The sequence below is a fragment of the Mirounga angustirostris genome, unplaced genomic scaffold (genome assembly GCF_029215605.1).
Source record: "Mirounga angustirostris isolate CCGP_5_RB_7025 unplaced genomic scaffold, mMirAng1.0.hap1 SCAF_15, whole genome shotgun sequence".
Classification (NCBI taxonomy): Eukaryota; Metazoa; Chordata; class Mammalia; order Carnivora; family Phocidae; genus Mirounga; species Mirounga angustirostris.
The window spans coordinates 84,364,725-84,385,391 of NW_026991723.1; the positions used below are offsets into that span (position 1 = coordinate 84,364,725).

The window sequence follows — 20,667 nt, forward strand, 5'->3', positions numbered from 1 at the left end:
GCTGCCTGTCACACAGCAAGTACTCAGTCAATGGAGGCACTATTATTATCTTTAACTATTGTTCCTAAGGACAGACATCTCATTTTATTCTTTTTTCCCTCCCTTAGTGCCTTGTACTATGCTCTACACATAATACCTACTCAAAATTTTTTGAATCTATGATTAAGAAGAAGAAAAAAATCAAATAACAAGTAGCCTATGGCTTTTCTTAATCCAGAAGAGATAATTAATACCATAGTCTAAGATGTCAGTATGAGTACTGTATGGTTTTTAATAATGGAATTTCATTGTCTCAAAAGTCAGAATCATCTTTGTCTAAAAACAGCCTACCAGTTTTTCTCTATACAAAATTGGGTGAACTTTTTCTTATAACTTCCTACTTTAGCTTCTGTTTCATTATTATTATCACAATTAAAGGAGTAACACACATTCATTTCAGAAAAAGAAGAATCTTAGAGGAATAAAAATTGCCAAACATAAGTCAGAGATACCTCTTTAAATTTTGTGTGCATCCTTTCATATTTTCTATGCAACTATAACCATTTTAACAAAAATTTGATGATGCTATACATGCTATCTTATAACCTTTTTTAAATTTACTATTTACGGGCGCCTGGGTGGCTCAGTTGGTTAAGCAACTGCCTTCGGCTCAGGTCATGATCCTGGAGTCCCGGGATCGAGTCCCACATCGGGCTCTCTGCTCGGCAGGGAGTCTGCTTCTCCCTCTGACCCTCCTCCCTCTCGTGCTCTCTCATTCTCTCTCTCGCAAAAAAAAAAAAAAAAAAAAAAAATTTACTATTTACGACAATCTTTTATCAAGAAGTTACATCAAGGGGCGCCTAGGTGGCTCAGTGGGTTAAGCATCTGCCTTCGGGTTCCGGGGTCCTGGGATTGAGTCCTGCAGCTGGGCTCCCTGCTCAGTGGGGAGTTTGCTTCTCCCTCTCCCTTTCCTCCTCCCCCCCAGACTCATGTTTGCTCTCTCACTCTCTAATAAATAAATAAAATCTTAAAAAAAAAAAAAAAAAGAGAGGCGCCTGGGTGGCTCAGTCGTTAAGCATCTGCCTTTGGCTCAGGTCATGATCCCAGGGTCCTGGGATCGAGCCCCACATCGGGCTCTCTGCTCAGCAGGAAGCCTGCTTCTCCCTCTCCCACTCCCCCTGCTTATGTTCCCTCTCTCCCTGGGTGTCTGTATCAAGTAAATAAATAAAATCTTAAAAAAAAAAAAAAAAGAAGTCACATCAATGTCATCATTTTAATCATTATGTAATATTCACTATGTAGATACAATGCCGTAATTATTTAACTAATCCTATCCTGGGAATTCAGGTTGTTTCTAGTATTTCTATAATGTACATAATGAAAATCCAGATCTTTGCATACTCTTCTGTTTAACTTCTTAGAATACATTCCTAGATATATATTTTCTAACTCAAAGGGCATATATATTTTTACACTTTCAATACATATCAAAAAAATTACCCTCCAGAAAACTTTACCAATTTGGTCTTGCTCACATGGGAACTTCTGTTTAATTTTCCAATCTGAAGGGAGGAAATTCTGTATCACTTATGTTTTATTTTTGCCTTACCTTAAAATTTCTGCACAGTCAAATATAAGCAGAAAGGCACATTCTTTTACAAGACAATCAACTGGTCAGGTGGCCAGAAAATATCAATTCTTAATTTTAAGAATAAACCTTATCTCAATTGGAGCTTCGATTAAAAAATGAAATATTCAGGAAGCATTCAGTCTTCCCAAGAGAGGTTAAGAGGGGAAAGAAGAGCTCAGAGAGCAATGGATCTCCACTGAGGTGTCCTTAGAAGGATAGATTTCAGGAGAAAAATAGACATTTTACTAATCACCTCATAACCTCCTAAGGCAGGCATCTAATGTATGAACTACCAGGATGGTTCAAGACAACCTTCGTTAACCCATTTACGTTAATTATTTTCATTAAAGATGGGGTACATAATAAAGGTTCAAAATTACAAACTGCAGGCAACTCCTAGTAGTAAGAGTCCTTGAAAAAACATGAGACAAAATTTCACATTAGCACAATTTTACCCCAAAATGGCAAAATTAATTTTTGCAACACAATTGTCCCTTTGCAATCACCGCTAATGTTAAGAGACTAGATAAAGAATTATTAGCACCATTAATGTAATATCGAAGTCACACCTATACATCCTTTTCCATAGAAAATGGTTCTTAATTTTCAAGTTGTTCTGCTTTATTAAAGCTCATTACCATTTCTCTTTTAATAAGTGCTCTTTAAAGTCATTACCTGCAGTGAAGTTAAAGGCAGAGCTATTAAAAGGTTATTTTAATGTGAATAATAGCCTCCCAATATACTCAAGTTAATTACTATTGGAAACTGGTTCTATTTTAATTTAATGCTGAACGCTTAATGAAGGATCTGCCGGGGTAGCAAAACTGACAAAAATTATTCATGGTCAACAGACCTATTCTTGCTGTCTCATTTAAAGAGATAATATCCGTTTCTAGTTCTACATAACTGCATTTAAAGATCAAAATTACATCTTAACATTTTTCTCTGTATATCTAATTGAATATGAAAAATGTGTTTTTTTAAAATATTCAACAGCATGTTAGACATAGCACAATCATCAGTCACAATGCAGCAGACCCTCAAACATGTGGGAGGTGGAGGGGAATCTCAAAGTCACTACAACAGGGGAGTGCTATGAAGACAACAGAAACTCCTTGATCCTTTGTGCTTGCACACAGACAGAAAGTGTCACCAAAGGAAAAAGAGGAGAGAAAAGGCTGAAAGGAGATGAGTGGAAAAGGACACTAGAGCCACAGGGGCCATAGGGGAGAACCCCTGCCCAGCTGAAAAGGAAGTCGAACCCCCAACTTTGCAGGAAGAGCCACAGAAGCAAACTCCAACTCCAATCCCTATCTCTTTATGAAAAGGATGGGACATTCTGGAATCTCCATTCTGGCCAGCCTTAAGTGAAAGAAATCCTGCACTTTCCCCCAACACCTGGGAAACGAAACTCAATGACAGCACAGAACACAACACAATTTTAAAGATGACTGAGGAACAGTGAAAAACATCCTGGATTTTCTTTCCCAAGCTAATTTACCCAAAAAGGCACCGAGTTTCCTTGACATCTATATAGAAGAAATACACTATAATCCACTCAGGTGACACAACGTCAACTATCCTCTGCCTACACCACTCCTTTATCCCTGTCAGTGTGCTGATCCTGGATTGTAAACACCTGGAGAGTGGAAACGTAGTCTTTTCAGCTCCCATCCCATACAATTAGTGATTTTTTTGAAATCTTTGAGAAAGGGGCACCTGGGTGGCTCAGTCGGTTAAGCATCTGCCTTCAGGTCAGTGCATGATCTCCGGGTCCTAGGATCGAGCCCTGTAGCAGGATCCCTGCTCAGCGGAGAGCTTGCTTCTCTCTCTCTCTCTCTCCCGCTGCTCCTCCTCACTGCTCGTTCTTTCTTTCTCTCTCAAATGAATAAATAAAATCTTTAAAAAAATAATAAAAGAGGGGCACCTGGGTGGCTCAGTCATTAAGCGTCTGCCTTCGGCTCAGGTCATGATCCCGAGGTCCTGGGATCGAGCCCCGCATCGGGCTCCCTGCTGGGCGGGAAGCCTGCTTCTCCCTCTCCCACTCCCCCCTCTTGTGTTCCCTCTCTCACTGTCTCTCTCTCTCTGTCAAATAAATAAATAAATAAAATCCTTAAAAATAATAATAATAATAATAAAAGAAAAAAGAAAAAAAAAAGAAAATCTTTGAGAAAACTGTGATAAGACAAAGTTGATCCCAAAGTTAACTAAGTAATGCTATGTTAGGAGGTATAATTTTAAACAAAAATGGGCTCCCAACATCTTACTTCACATCAACAGGACACAGAAGTTCTCTATTATATTTTAAAATACATACATCATGAATATTAAAGAAATGCTTGTCCTGTGTCAATCTGAGAACCACCTCAAAGCCTTTGGGGAAATAAAGACTAGAGATCTTAGTGTCATAAATTTTTGCAGAAGAATAAATTAAAAACTAATATAAGGCAATAAAGAAAGGCTGTGAAGTCTCAAACATTTGGGTTCAAATTCTAGGCAACATTTATTCTTTCTATAAAGCTTTAGTTTCCTTACCTGTACAACAGTAATAATATCCACATACAGAATGTTGTGAGGAGTAACAAGGGTCCATTATAGGACCTGATACAAAATAGGAACCCAATACAACACTGTTATGGTGATAATGATAAAAACTTTACATAAAAAAGCATTTAAATCCTTTAGGCTAGATTTACATGAATTTTGTTTCTAAACTAAAACAGTATCATAAAAAATCCTTGCTTGAATGCTATGCACTTAATAAGACAGAAAGAAAAAAAGGCTACCTTAGCTGAAAAAAAACCAGCAAGTTATTGTTTTGATGTCATAATTAGGAAGGGAAAATGAAAGTCAGCAAAACCACAGTTTTAGGAAAGTGGTTATTAGATTTTCTTCTTTCCACTGTGGAAAAAGTCCTTCCTGTTGAAGAAGGCAGTGAAATTTTATCACAGCTATTGCTATTCATAAATCTTATATCTATTTTAATTCAATCTGGCCCTAGCCTCTGAGTCGCTGCACCACAATTTGATTACTATAACCATACTTTTTAACTGCTGTCAGGAAAGACAGCGCCTTATACAAACATCTGCCGGAACACATGCCCGCGTTCTTCAGCACCAGCCTTAAATCACGCTCTGGTGATGAATCTTTATCTGACACTAATACTTTTTAACTTCATACAGACAATTAAAATGAATTGTAGCTAAATGCACATATAACAAATCAATTTAATCTTTGGTTGCATAGTAGCATATTTTGCAAATTTCCTAAACTTACTTTCTTACATGTATCTTTGTCTAGGCGTTAAAACTTCAATTTAACAGAAAGGAGTGGAGATATTAATAAAACACAGCTCTTATGATCCTGCCATGTAGTTGCAAGCCTCAAAGAGTAATGACATTTGAAATTCATCACTGCCATTTAAAAAAACTTCCACATTTACATGTGGAGAGTGCCATGCTGGGCTTCATAATAAGAGTGACGCAAGTTAAGTCTCTGCTGTCTAGGAATTAGTATAATCAAAGTTCAGACAACCCAACTATGATGACAAACTAGATGAATATCATTGCTGCCTCCACACTCCCATGGTCTCTACTACACTACCCATCACATTTACCCTACAGTTAGTCGTTCATGCACCTGATGTCATGGACCACTGTTACAGTCCCCAGCACAGGGCACAACTCTGACTGTGAAGGGTGGTGCCTCCACTTGTTAGCCCTATGGCCACCCTTACCTTCAAATCCTCCAGGGCAGTTATTCCTGTCTTCTTTATCAGTGCACAGCACAGAGCCTGTATGTAATAAACATTTGACACGAACAAGTACAGTATAGATGCTTAGTAAAGAATTTCTTGGCTGGACAGACAATGAATCCACTCTGCACACCAGGAAGGGCATTTGTGGGACATACACTACATTCCACATATAAAGCACTGCATCGTTCCCCAGCCCCAGTGTCTCATTCCTTTTTTTACATGTAAGAAAATTGAGGCTTACAAGATGCAGTAACTTACCCAACAGATACAACTGACAGTAAGATCCAAAACAGTCTGTCAGATTTCAAGTGCACTGGTAAAGAGGAAATCCTTTTGCTTTTAAATTTAAAATTTTTTCTATTACTAACCGTGTTTTTTGTTTCCTCCATAAAAGAGTAAAAGAGTGTGGGAAAAACAGCTGTGGTACTGGAATAAGGAAAAGGGAACTGAACTCCCACTCTGCCACATACTAGTGGGGTATCGATGAGCACATCACTTTCTCTTTCTGAGCCTCGGGGTCCTCAGCTGTAAAATGGAGGTAACACTCACTACATCCCAGCTTTGTTATAATCAATTAGAAGAGGAAAGTACCAACATACAGGTAAAAGATCAAAACTTCACAAGTTCACGTTTTCCCCATGTATAACTTACATGTCACTGATGACAATCACCTCCCCAATCACAAAATGACAGAACCTTAAAGCTAAAAGGAATCCAAGAGGTCATCCAAGCTAAGTTCCTCATTCTAAACAGGCAGAAACTGAGGCTTAGAGATAGATGGGAGGTGACTTGTCCCAGGACCCATGGCATGACCAGGGCTAAAGCCCACATCTTTTGATTCCATACCTGTGTTCTTTCTACCATGTGGTTTTCTAGAACTCGAGTTTCCATTATGTAAATTTGAATGCCGTTAAGAATGAAAATAAAAATCTCTGAGAATAAGAACACTTAGATTCTATGCCCAGCTGAGTGATCCTAGGCTGTCATTTAATTTCTCTGCATAGTTCTCTTCAAGACAGTAAAATCAGGGCCTAGTACTTTGAGGGACAAGGAAATCTCTTTACTGAAAATTATACGGAGCAAGGTGCCCCATATGAGGACACTCAGTATAAAATCCCACCATGCCTAGCATTGCAACATGCCACCCCTACAAGGACTGTCTCCTAGGCTTTTCCTGGAACCTCAGTGCTTGATATACATCCCAACCAGATTTCATCTACTAATCTGGTAATTAATTAGGAAGAAGAGAGTACTACAACAGTAATCTTGTTATAATAAAAATATGTCCATGTTTTACCTCTTAGTCCTCTAACCTCCAAGAATTAAAATCAATATATTTTCTTAAATGACATCTGACATCTGCCTCATCTAAAATTACTCTCTCATTTTCTCCTCTTAAAAGCCTGGTGAGCTGGGTTGGGCATCTGAGAGTACAACCCATTTCAGAGAAGAGGTGACCAACTTCCAGGGCAATTCCTTAGCCAGAGTTCCAAAGCTGTCTGTGAAGTGGGAACAAAGAGGTTCCTGGCTCCCAGCCCACTCTCACCTCAGAGACCCCAGCCTCAGATGCCCCAAATACAAACCAAACAAGCAGGGTATGCCGCACACCCCTCACCCCACCAAAACTGTGTAGTGTCTTCAAGGACATGGTTAAGAAGCTGTGATCTGCAGTCACCAGGCCCAAACTAGCTCACGAAGGTAACATCTTGCCTCATCCTTGGCCCTCTTTCAGTGCCTTTTTTTTTTTTTTTTTAAATAGGCTCCATACCCAGTATGGAGCCCAACACAGGGCTGGAACTCACGACACTGAGATAGAGACCTGAGTTGAGATCAAAAGTCGGACGCTTAACCAACTGAACTACTGAGGCGCCCCTCTGTGCTTCCTAATTCAGGGATGAAATCATCATCCATTCAGTTCTACAAGCCAGAATCAGATCGGATATCGCCCTTGAAACCCCTCTCTCCCTATTCCTTAACATGCAATCCATCATCAAGTCCTACCACTTTTACTTACTAAATACCTCTTGAATTCATCCATTCCTTCTACATCACCAGTAAGTAAGTCCAAGTTACCATCTCTCCCAACTGGACCACTGCAAAAAGTTTCTTGATTGGTCTCTCTGGCCTTATAAACCCTTCTCAGGTGTATTCCCTTCAGATCTTTTCAAAACACAAATCTGATTACCTTACCTTCTCATTTAAACTTGTCAAAGCCTTGCCAATATTCTTAAAGAGGACAATTCCACCAGACCTACATGGCCTGCCCCTGCAGCTTTTCCTTGTACCATACTGTACCTCACCCTTGGGTCCCCAATGACACACCCTTCTTCTGGTTCCTCAAAACTGCCAAGCTACCCCTTGCCTCAGGCCCTCTGTTCATCCTTTCTCCTCCCCCTTCACCTACTTAGCTCTTACTCATCCTTCAGCTCTCAAATCAAGAGTCACTTTCACAGGGATACCATCCCTGACCCTTTAGAGTAGGTCAGATGCCCCTATGATAACACTCTGAAGGCCCCAACTATCTCTCCCTGGTACTTAGTAATTAATTAGTTGTGATTATACTGTGATGGCAATTTTGCATTCAGTTGGATGACTGTTTACATAACATCTTCCAGCCAAGAGAAAAACTTCCATTAGGTCAGAAACCAGGTTATGTTTTTGCTCACCACTGAATCCAGATTCTACTTAACAGTATCTAGTACATAGTAGGCCCTCACTAAATACGAAGCAAATGAATGGCACTGTGGTAAAATGAAAGGAAACTAATAAACCTCTCAGCACTGACCATGCACCAGGCACTTTGTTATGTATGCATTTCCCATTTTCATTAAATCCTAGTGACAACATTTAAAGATAACATTAACTTCATTTTATACATACGAAAACAGGCTCAAAGAGGTAAAGTGAGGGGTGCCTGGATGGCACAGTCAGTTGGGCATCCAACTCTTGGCTTTGGCTCAGGTTATGATCTCAGGGTCTTTGGATTGAGCCCCGTGTCGAGCTCCGTGCTCAGTGTGGAGTCAGCTTGGGATTCTCTTTCCCTCTGCCCCTCCTGCTTGTGCTCTCTCTCGCTCTCTCATAAATAAATAAATCTTAAAAAAAAAGAGGTAAAGTGATTTGCCTGATATCACCCAGCAAGTAAATGGCCAAGTTGGTATTCTAATTCAAGCCCGACAAATGTGTTCTTCCTACTGCAAAATTCTGCCTTCCTTTGAAAAGCCTCTAAAACTAATGGTCAATTCTACCACTGACAGGAATTTCTAGAAGATTGTTCCACAATCAGAGGAAGCCCTTACATACTGGCAGAAACAAGGTCTGGACAGAAAGAGCTCAGAATGGAGTAAGCTAGTTTTAAGAACTCAGTCTTCAGAATTTAACTGCAGAGTCAAATGCTGAAAACACTGTCTTCCATTGTAAGATTCCTGTTTAATTCATTTTGAATACACCCAGAAAGAAATCCCAAAATCTCTTCTTGGGATTTTCAGTACAATATCAAGCAGCAAGAAGAGAAATGCACTAATACAATGGTAAGGGGAAAATAATCTCATTAAAAGATGTTTTTAAAATAATGAATTTAGGCTCCATAGCTCAGGGGTTAGAGCACTGGTCTTGTAAAATAATGAATTTGGTACTTCTATTAGTATACTATAATGTGTAAAAAGGTAGCAAATATCTAATATCTTCCTTTAGAAATAGAACAGACTGGGCACCTGGGAGTGCTTAGTGGGTTGAGCATCTGCATTCAGCTTGGGTCATGATCCCAGGGTCCTGGGATTGAGTCCCACATGAGGCTCCCTGCTCAGCAGGGAGTATGCTTCTCCCTCTCCCCCCTGCTCGTGCTCACTCTCCCTTTTCTCTCTCTCTCAAATAAATAAATAAAATCTTTTTTAAAAAAAGAAATAGAACAGACTAATAAAAACTGGTATGTGAAAAAGAAGACTAACAAAATACAGTCACAGATAAGATGCTGAGGGAATAACTGCTAAAATGATGTTGGGACTTACTCTCCTTTTTTAAAAAGGTATGTAAAGGGGAGCCTGGGTAGCTCAGTGCGTTAAGTGTCTGCCTTCGGCTCAGGTCAAGATCCCAGGGTCCTGGGATCAAGCCCCACGTTGGGCTCCCCTCTAGCGGGGAGCCTGCTGCTCCCCCTTGCGCTCTCTTGCTCTCTCTTTCTCAGATAAATAAATAAAATCTTAAAAAAAACAAAAAAGGTATGTAAAAAGAAGCAAATGGAAGAGCAGGACATATAGAACCTAATTCAAAATGCCCTAATTCAAAACACTCTTAGATTGTCTCTGGATGGGCACTAAGCAAGTGAACCTTGGAGCAATTTTATCGAAGGGTGGGGGCTGGTCAACTTAAAGGGTGGAAAAGAAAGAAACTCAAAAGCCAGAAGGCTCTTAGGCTGAAGACCACACCTCAGCTCAGGCAGCCCTAAGCAAAAGCTGCTGTCTAGAAACATAACCAGCAATAAAGTCCAGATTATAATTTTTTGGAAAGAGACCCTGAACTAAAGTCACTTAACATATTAGAGGGGACCATGCCATTATAATAGCAAATATTCCAAGTTCAAATGAGGAGCATTTTCCTCTTGAGGCAATTTTTTAAAACACAATTTCAATTCGCTGACCTTTCCTGAGTTTGCCACATTTCTCAGAGGCTTCATGTTTTTCTGTGAAGTTTTTTAAGTGACTTTCTTTGAAGAGAGCTATTTAATGCCAATGATTGTAGAAAACATTTGTTCATAATTATCCAGACATAGACTGGAACAATGCTGAAACAAGAGCAGCATGCAAAAATGTATTTAAGGACTATCATCCCAAAATGCTGCTAAAAGCTATTAACCAGTATGTGTTAATTGCCACAGCATTCATATTAATTTTCACTTCAGGCTCGACATTGTGGAATATTTCCCCTGATACATTTTAAACAAAGTTTAATTTAAGGAACTGCTTCTATCAACACTTATGAAAATTAACAGCCAAGCAATTAGCACTCATGAATTATCCCTTCCCCCATGCTCTCTGCAGCTTCAGTTAAAACAGTTTCTAACAGAGAAATGGTTACTTTCTAATAAGTTAACACAATCAAAGTCACAGTTGTCTATATGAACAAGAACAGGTTCTGCTTTCTTAAGCACTTGTTAAGGCAAACATTCTCCTTATATTTAGAGTAGAATTTAGCTAAGTCAAATAAATATTTAACATTTTAGTAAACTGCCAAACAATGACTAATACTGACCTACCTTCTCCTATGATGTTAAAAAAAAAAAAGGGGGGGGGGAGTAATTACTTGACTCAATCTTCCTATTTAAAGTTAAAGGCCAAAACCTCCTGAACTCGCTGGACTTGAGAGAGACCTTCACCCAGTCTGCTGCACATCTTGTTTAACAATGCTATTCTAAACTTGTGGTGTCAAGAACACATTTCCTCTCACTCAATCCTGTCAATAATCTAATGAAGTACATAGAAGGGATAGCATCACTGGCCCTCATCCTTTACAGAGAGGGGCAGAAGTGGGATGTTTGTTGAGTGCTTCCTATTATGTGCTACACGTCTTGGTAAACAGACCTTATCTCAATTAATCCTCATGAGAAAGATATATTATCATCATCTCAACCCACATATGAGGACTGGAGCTTCCCGAGGTTAAGTAACTAGCTTGAGGTCACACTGTTAAGGGGTAGAGCCAGGATTCAAACTCAGGTCTTAATACAAAATAGGTCACAAAGTAAATTACACTGTTTCTCATTGTGCTAGGTGCTCTATCCTACTATTATCCTATTTGATGGTCTCATCAGCCTTGTGAGGAAGGAACTCTCATTTCTTTAATAGGTAAAGAAACTGAGGTTTGGAGAAATGGAAAACCTGACCAAGATGTCACAACAGATAATCAATATCATTTCTTTGTTAGTAACTCTACTGACAGGAAATGGGTATTTAAAATTCTAATGGGGGTGCCTGGATGGCTCAGTCAGTTAAGCTGCTGACTCTTGATCTCAGCGCAGGTCTTGATCTCAGGGTTGTGAGTTCAAGCCCTGCACCAGGCTCCAAGCTGGGCGTGGAGCCTACTTTAAAAAATAAAATAAGGGGCGCCTGGGTGTCCCAGTCGGTTAAGTGTCTGCCTTTGGCTCAGGTCATGATCCCAGGGTCCTGGGATTGAGCCCCGAGTTGGGCTCCCTGCTCAGCAGGGAGTCTGCTTCTTCCTCTCCCTCTGCCCCCACACTCGTGCTCTCTCTCTCACCTGCTCTCTCTCTCAAGTAAATAAATAAAATCTTTTTTGAAATAAATAAAGAAAATAAAATTCGAATGGTCTACTAATGATGATAATATTTGCAAACTCAGTTTAACCAGAATAGTGGTGATGTACTAGCAAGTTTCTCAAGTTAAGTGATAAGGCATGGAATGGAAAGGGTTAGATACTTGCAAAAACATGACCTCACTTGAAACAGGTAGAAAGACTGGGCAGAAAGCCACACATTCGGGGATACTTAAATTTAAGTGCTGAATGAGTGTTCACTTAGCAGTAGAGCCCACTCCCTCATCACCTCAAAGCAACTCCTTGTCACACCCAACTCCCACATACAGTGAAATCAGAAGGACTGTCACAAGAAGTTTTCGGATTATCTCAATCTCTAGAACAGAGATTTTGTTAATTAGGCTATTTGAGGTCCTGTTTTCAACACGCCCAAAAAATGCAGGCAGATGGCTGAGCCTGGTTTTGCCTTGTGTGACCAAGCATTCCCTAAAACCACTTGCAATCTCTTTCTGACTTTTTTCAAATGATCAGTAAATAGAGTTACTGAATCTAAAACAGGCCACAGATAGCATCGCCAATTTACCAAAGAGATAATATAAACATAATAATAAACCAAATCCAAAAAATTGTTCAAATTACAACAAAGCACATGCCTAAGCACAACCTTTCCCTCTCAACTGTATGCCTCTAAGAAATTATTAATCAACGATTATTTTTAAAAATGAAATTATTAACCTGCTACAGGAACCACAAATTATTTGAAAGTATTCACTTTAATTTAGCACAATAGCTAAAAGATGCTTACCCTTAGAATCACTAAAACCAACAACAATCCAGTTTGCACAAACCATTAAAGACACTAGATATGCTGGCTTACCTACAATGTAATTGTAAAGCCATACCAAAAACAAAAACCTTTTTTCAAATCTAACGTTTAATCTTGAGGATTTCACAGCAGTCAGTCTCTTGAGGAAATACATAATTAAGTAGTTTTTTAGCATATTTAATTAGACCCCAAACTCTTCCCTGTCCCCTTCTCTCCCCAATTATGTATCATTTGCCCAAGAGACCTAAGCAACTCAGTTAATTATGTAAATAAGGCAAGCGTTATTCCCAAGAAAAGCATTGTGAATATTTGTACAGGAAAACTCTATACATATTTTAGTGGCTTTAACAAACCTTTGCAGGAAAAAAAAAAGGGACTATCAAAGTCCATGAAAAACCCTTATACTTGAGGCAAAAAGCATGGAGTTCAGTGACAAGATGGTGAATCATTAAAATAGGTCACTCATTTCACTTCTTAAATATGAGCTGAATAAAAATAAAATAATTTTAAGTTACAACAGTAACAAAAATTTAGTGCTGAACGTCAAATAATTTAAGGGAAGAATCAATCTGGAAATTATTAAAGTCGACTCTCACAGAAAAGACTTTATTATCAAGGGGTTGACATGATCTTAACTCTAGAGGCAGCCATGGTGCTGTTATAACTACTACAATCCCATTATTATGCAATCACAAAATGCTAATTTGATCATTTTGAGGTGTTATTTGAATAGTCATTTTAATTTCTAGGTTACAAAAAGGCTTGACTCAAGTATAATTCTCTATTAATCATTAAGATGTCATTGAATATCATATTGATGCATTTCACAAAGATAAAGAAAGACTAATTTAATATGTACAGTACAATATCCTTCAAATATTAGCCACTTTCATTACATATCTGCCAAACGCATCAATATTAAATAATAGATGAGAACAAGAGTTTAATTGTATTTTAGCATTTGTAATATGGAGGATAATAATAAAACAGCATCACATCATGGGATAGACTTATCGATATATAAATCTTTCTTAATCCAAGTGTAATGGTGACTGCTCCATGCACATATCCTTTGCTGATTACAAATAGATTTGATATGACAAAAGCATGGAGAGCCTTAAGTATAACCACATCTAGTAAAAATAATTCCTTTGTGACTGAGGAAATGGCTTCTTCACATTTTTTTTTTTAATTTCTCCTTGGCACTTCAAAAGTTAGATACATACCAAGGACACTTTATAACTTTCTGTCAAATCCAAAGCTAAGCAATTTATAAAATAAAATTTAATGGTATAATAAGAATTCTAGGACATAATATTTTAAAAGATCTGTGCTATTTTGTTGGCATCGAAGTATTTTTACATAGTAATTATTCCAGCAATTATGTCCTCAAACAATGAGATGGTATCAGACAACGGAAGCAAATAAATTCCAGCCGTGTAACCTAATTCCAATAATAACGCTCACAAACATATCTAAATGAATCAACTGTAGTATTTAAAAAACAAATCCTACAGTCCAACTCTCCATTTTCCAGAGACTGACATTATTGTCCCCTAGGGGGACCCTTTCTTCTCTTTGCTACATTCCACAAGAAGAAACAGGAGTCCTGGTAGGGGCAGGCTAAAGAGAAGCTTTACAATACAATCTCTCATTTACTAAAAGTCCTTTCAGATTTTTGGGGGGGCAACTCCTGAGCAAATTAGTATCTTTATGTAACTTGTACATTTTGTTTCTAGTTCTTGGCTTTCCTTTCCCACCAACATCAATAACCTCAGTTGCCCATGGCCATATAAGCTTCCTTAAACATACGGAAACATGCTGAACCTTATGAGGTAAAAGTGTTTTGAAGAGAAAACATCTCCTTGCTCAAAGATGACAACTGACAGAACCAGTACATAACCAGAAGTTGAATATAAAAAAATGCAAACATAAGCAAAGAGCCTGTATGCTTATTAATTGCAGTGGTGTTAAAATAAGACAAATTGTACACAACCCCTCCAGGCAACAAGCTATCACTGAGCACCCCCAAGCCACTGCCAGACAGCAAATATAATGGCAATAAATATAAAAATCAACTGCTACTGTCTCCTGAAAGAAGCCCAGCTCAGCTCCGCGCAGAGACACAGGAAGGCAGGCCACTAGAATAGTGGCCATTTTTCTAAAAGGAAAATAGACACGTTTTAATTTTTAAACTGCAAATTACTAGAACAAACAAAAAAATTAAGTCATCCTGCATAACAAGTGTCAAACAAGATTCCCTACCATGAAATACTGACATAAAAACAACGGCCTAGAATTCTGAAATGAAGCTCTAACCTCAACAATTTCTACAGTTACAATAAAGAATCAGACCAAGACAATGCAAACTGCCTCCCCGGAACCACTTTCAAAGCTTTCCCAACACAATCAGGCCTTGATTAACCACAACCCAACCAACCCAAATCCTCAAGTATACTTCGAAGATGAAACAGGGGAAAAAAAATACATGTCCAAATATCTCAAGACTGTTTTTGTTTTAATCCCCCAAACATACTGCTGTGGAAACAGTATTAAGCCCAAATTCAGACCTTTTTACATCCTCGGTCATAGAAGTGTGAACGACATTCTATAATTACTTTGAGTCGTTTCTGAAACCTTAAATCTAATAATAACAACACTAACAAAAACAATTCCACTCAACTGAGGTTTTATTTAAAAAGACAAAGTTTTATTTTTACTTACCTTGCCATCAAACTTGGAATACTCGTTAAATGGGTTATTCAGCTGCAGAGGGCACTGCTCTAGTCGTACAGATAATATTGACTGCCTTCCAGAACTTGGAGGTTTCTCTTTGAGGGACTTTTTTTCAAACAGTGACTTTAACTCCTGAGCTGTGATACAAGAGGAAGATAAAAACATCTTTGTAATTACACAGAGACACCGCCTGTCTACCTTCCCTAGCAAGTCTTCCTTGGAATCTTACGGAGAGAGTGTCCAGGGCATATTCAGATCTGATATGTGCAAAAAGCCTCACATATACTTTGATTTTGCACACTGAAAAGGCAGAGAGTCCTGGAAAACTGTCAGGTCAGGACTGCCAGTTTAGAAGGACTGGGGTTTAAGGAGTGGGGCAGAGTCAAACCAAGAGTAGCCATTCTGTAACAAGAGCATTCACAGCTAAAGGACCTGAGCTTTGGCCTGGCTCTGCCTCTAAGAGATGCTGTGATACTGGACAATTCACTAAAGCTCTCTGGGTTTGCCGAACTAGAGAATCTTAAAAATCTCCCCTGGCTCTAATACTGTGGGATTTTGGAATTTTAGTTCAAGGTGAAGGTCTATGTCTTAATCCTCTCATACTCTCCAAGGACACCTAGCATAAACTCTGGAAGACAAAGATGAGGAGGAAAAGGAGAAATGATATTTATAATAACAGCAGCTAACATTTACTGAGCAAGCCGATGTATCTCAATTACTCCTCCTAACAAGCCTATGAGGTAGATACTAGTATTATCTTAATTTTGCCAGTGTGGAAACTGAAGCTTAGAATACTCTGATTAGCCTTAGGCAACACAGCTAGTAAGTAGCAGAGCTGATAGTTGCAATCAGGCAAGGCTCTTAGCCATAAGGCACTAATGAACAAAGCTGACCCTCAATAAATTTTGTTGCATGAATCAATGAATAAAATAATGATTGAAGGAATTCAAATTAAATTATTATTAAATCAGAATCTTTAACTCTTACTCATTAGTGAATCAAGACAAGTTAGTTCCATATCTTGTCAAAGATCATTTAAGTGTCCATATTAATCTGAGTATCATTTAAGGTGGTAGCTAGATAAGTACATGGAGATTTATTACTTTTCAGTTTTGTAAATATTAGAAAATTTCCATACTTAGATTTTAAAATCAATCAATCCTAGATCTTACAACCTGTAACGAATAGGTCCAACCCCATTCCATTTTTGAGCACAGCCAAACTGAACTTAGAGAGATCAAACAGAACTCCGAAATAGTGACTTAGAACTTTTAAAAAATGTAACTAAAACCATCTTTTCAACAAACTAGTGGGACAAATTTATCCAATGAGTCCCTATAAATGTAAGTGGCAAACCAGGAGAAAAGGATCTAATTCGCTTTTAAAATGTGGCACCTGACTATCCAATTCCAGAATCTGAATATGTAAGTTCAACAGATGTTAAATGCACATTTGAAAAAGTTTTAGATTACATGGTATTTTAGATTACAAGTATTAGTCTGCACATAATCTATTAACAGTTTTATTGCTACACTTTGGAAAGGAATAACCCTTTATTAAATACCTACTATGGGTCGGGAACAATTCGAGGTGTTGCCTCAACTTGTCCTCACAATGGTCTTAAGAGATGGGTTACTACTCCATGAACAAACTGAGGTGTAGCAAACATAAGTAACTTATCAAAGTTACACAACTGTTATCAGTAAGCTTGGGGGTGAAGTGATGATATATATATATATTTTTTTTTAATTTTTTTATTCTTATATTATCCCCATACATTACATCATTAGTTTTAGATGTAGTGTTCCATGATTCATTGTTTGCGCATAACACCCAGTGCTCCATGCAGAATGTGCCCTCCTCCAAACCCATCATCAGGCTAACCCATCCTCCCACTCCCCTCCCCTCTAGAACCCTCAGTTTGTTTTTCAGAGTCCATCGTCTCTCATGGTTCGTCTACCCCTCCGATTTCTCCCCCTTCATTCTTCCCCTCCTGCTACCTTCTTCTTCTTCTTCTTTTTTTTCTTAACATATATTGCATTATTTGTTTCAGAGGTACAGATCTGAGATTCAACAGTCTTGCAGAATTCACAGCGCTTACCAGAGCACATACCCTCCCCAGTGTCTATCACCCAGTCACCCCATCCCTCCCACCCCACCCCCCACTCCAGCAACCCTCAGTTGGTTTCCTGCGATTAAGAATTCCTCATATCAGTGAGGTCATATGATACATGTCTTTCTCTGTTTGACTTACTTCGCTCAGTATAATACCCTCCAGTTCCATCCACGTTGTTGCAAATGGCAAGATCTCATTCCTTTTGATGGCTGCATAATATTCCATTGTATATATATACCACAGCTTCTTTATCCATTCATCTGTCGATGGACATCTTGGCTCTTTCCACAGTTTGGCTATTGTGGACACTGCTGCTATAAACATCGGGGTGCATGTACCCTTTCGGATCCCTACTTTTGTATCTTTGGGGTAAATACCCAGTAGTGCAATTGCTGGGTCATAGGGTAGCTCTATTTTCAACTTTTTGAGGAACCTCCACACTGTTTTCCAGAGTGGCTGCACCAGCTTGCATTCCCACCAACAGTGGAGGAGGGTTCCCCTTTCTCCGCATCCCCGCCAACATCTGTTGTTTCCTGACTTGTTAATTTTAGCCATTCTGACTGGTGTGAGGTGGTATCTCATTGAGGTTTTGATTTGGATTTCCCTGATGCCGAGCGATATTGAGCACTTTTTCATGTGTCTGTTGGCCATGTGGATGTCTTCTTTGGGAAAATGTCTGTTCATGTCTTCTGCCCATTTCTTGATTGGATTCTTTGTTCTTTGGGTGTTGAGTTTGAGGAGTTCTTTATAGATTTTGGATACCAGTCCTTTATCTGATACGTCATTTGCAAATATCTTCTCCCATTCTGTCGGTTGTCTTTTGGTTTTGTTGACTGTTTCCTTTGCTTTGCAAAGCTTTTTGTCTTGAAGAAGTCCCAACAGTTCATTTTTGCCCTTGCTTCCCTTGCCTTTGGCAATGTTTCTAGGAAGAAGTTGCTGTGGCTGAGGTCGAAGAGGTTGCTGCCTGTGTTCTCCTTTAGGATTTTGATGGACTCCTGTCTCACATTGAGGTCTTTCAACCATTTGGAGTCTATTTTGGTGTGTGGTGTAAAGAAATGGTCCAGTTTCATTCTTCTGCATGTGGCTATCCAATTTTCCCAACACCATTTGTTGAAGAGACTGTCTTTTTTCCATTGGACATTCTTTCCTGCTTTGTCGAAGATTAGTTGACCATAGAGTGGAGGGTCCATTTCTGGGCTCTCTATTCTGTTCCATTGATCTATGTGCCTGTTTTTGTGCCAGTACCATACTGTCTTGATGATGACAGCTTTGTAATAGAGCTGGAAGTCCGGAATTGTGATGCCGCCAGCTTTGCTTTTCTTTTTCAACATTCCTCTGGCTATGCGGGGTCTTTTCTGGTTCCATACAAATTTTAGGATTATTTGTTCCATTTCTTTGAAAAAAGTGGATGGTATTTTGATGGGGATTGCATTGAATGTGTAGATTGCGCTAGGTAGCATTGACATCTTCACAATATTTGTTCTTCCAATCCATGAGCATGGAACGTTTTTCCATTTCTTTGTGTCTTCCTCAATTTCTTTCATGAGTATTTTATAGTTTTCTGAGTACAGATCCTTTGCCTCTTTGGTTAGATTTATTCCTAGCTATCTTACGGTTTTGGGTGCAATTGTAAATGGGATCGACTCCTTAATTTCTCTTTCTTCTGTCTTGTTGGTGTATAGGAATGCCACTGACTTCTGTGCATTGATTTTATATCCTGCCACTTTACTGAATTGCTGTATGAGTTCTAACAGTTTTGGGGTGGAGTCTTTGGGGTTTTCCACATAAAGTATCTTATCATCTGCAAAGAGTGGGAGTTTGACTTCTTCTTTGCGGATGTGGATGCCTTTTATTTCTTTTTGTTGTCTGATTGCTGTGGCTAGGACTTCCAATACTACGTTGAATAGCAGCGGTGATAGTGGACATCCCTGCCGTGTTCCTGACCTTAGGGGGAAAGCTCTCAGTTTTTCCCCATTGAGATTGATATTTGCTGTAGGTTTTTCATAGATGGCTTTTATGATATTGAGGTATGTACCCTCTATGCCTATACGCTGAAGAGTTTTGATCGAGAAAGGATGCTGTACTTTGTCAAATGCTTTTTCTGCATCTATTGAGAGGATCATATGGTTCTTGTTCTTTCTTTTGTTAATGTATTGTATCACGTTGATTGATTTGCGGATGTTGAACCAATCTTGCAGCCCAGGGATAAATCCCACTTGGTCGTGGTGAATAATCCTTTTAATGTACTGCTGGATCCTATTGGCTAGTATTTGGGTGAGAATTTTTGCATCCATGTTCATCAGGGATATTGGTCTGTAATTCTCCTTTTTGATGGGGTCTTTGTCTGGTTTTGAGATCAAGGTAATGCTGACCTCATAAAATGAGTTTGGAAGTTTTCCTTCCGTTTCTATTTTTTGGAACAGTTTCAGAAGAATAGGTATTAATTCTTCTTGAAATGTTTGGTAGAATTCCCCTGGGAAGTCATCTGGCCCTGGGCTTTTGTTTTTTGGGAGATTTTTGATGACTGCTTCAATTTCCTTAGTGGTTATAGGTCTGTTCAGGTTTTCTATTTCTTCCTGGTTCAGTTTTGGTAGTTGATACATCTCTAGGAATGCATCCATTTCTTCCAGGTTATCTAATTTGCTGGCATAGAGTTGCTCATAATATGTTCTTATAATTGTTTGTATTTCTTTGGTGTTGGTTGTGATCTCTCCTCTTTCATTCATGATTTTGTTAATTTGGGTCATTTCTCTTTTCTTTTTGATAAGTCTGGCCAGGGGTTTATCAATCTTGTTAATTCTTTCAAAGAACCAGCTCCTAGTTTCGTTGATCTGTTCTACTGTTCTTTTGGTTTCTATTTCATTGATTTCTGCTCTGATCTTTATTATTTCTCTTCTCCTGCTGGGTTTAGGTTTTATTTGCTGTTCTTTCTCCAGCTCCTTTAGGTGTAGGGTTAGGTTGTGTACTTGAGACCTTTCTTGTTTCTTGAGAAAGGCTTGTATTGCTATATACTTTCCTCTTAGGACTGCCTTTGCTGCATCCCAAAGATTTTGAATAGTTGTGTTTTCATTTTCATTGGTTTCCATGAATTTTTTTAATTCTTCTTTAATTTCCTGGTTGACCCATTCATTCTTCAGTAGGATGCTCTTTAGCCTCTGTGTATTTGAGTTCTTTCTGACTTTCCTCTTGTGATTGAGTTCTAATTTCAAAGCATTGTGGTCTGAAAATAGGCAGGGAATGATCCCAATCTTTTGGTACCGGTTGAGACCTGATTTATGACCTAGGATGTGATCTATTCTGGAGAATGTTCCATGAGCACTAGAGAAGAATGTGTATTCCATTGCTTTGGGATGCAGTTCTGAATA

The 20,667-nt window shown here is 38.7% G+C and overlaps 1 protein-coding gene across 11 annotated transcripts in view; it reads right to left on the reverse strand.

The window, feature by feature from the left end:
- MAPKAP1 (MAPK associated protein 1) overlaps positions 1–20,667 on the reverse strand; it is a 244,863-nt gene that overhangs the window by 179,004 nt on the left and 45,192 nt on the right. For all 11 annotated transcript variants that reach the window (XM_064579504.1, XM_064579505.1, XM_064579506.1 and 8 more), the window contains one exon: positions 15,175–15,323. In XM_064579504.1, the coding sequence (XP_064435574.1) occupies positions 15,175–15,323 (149 nt within the window). The remainder of the gene's footprint in view (positions 1–15,174; positions 15,324–20,667) is intronic.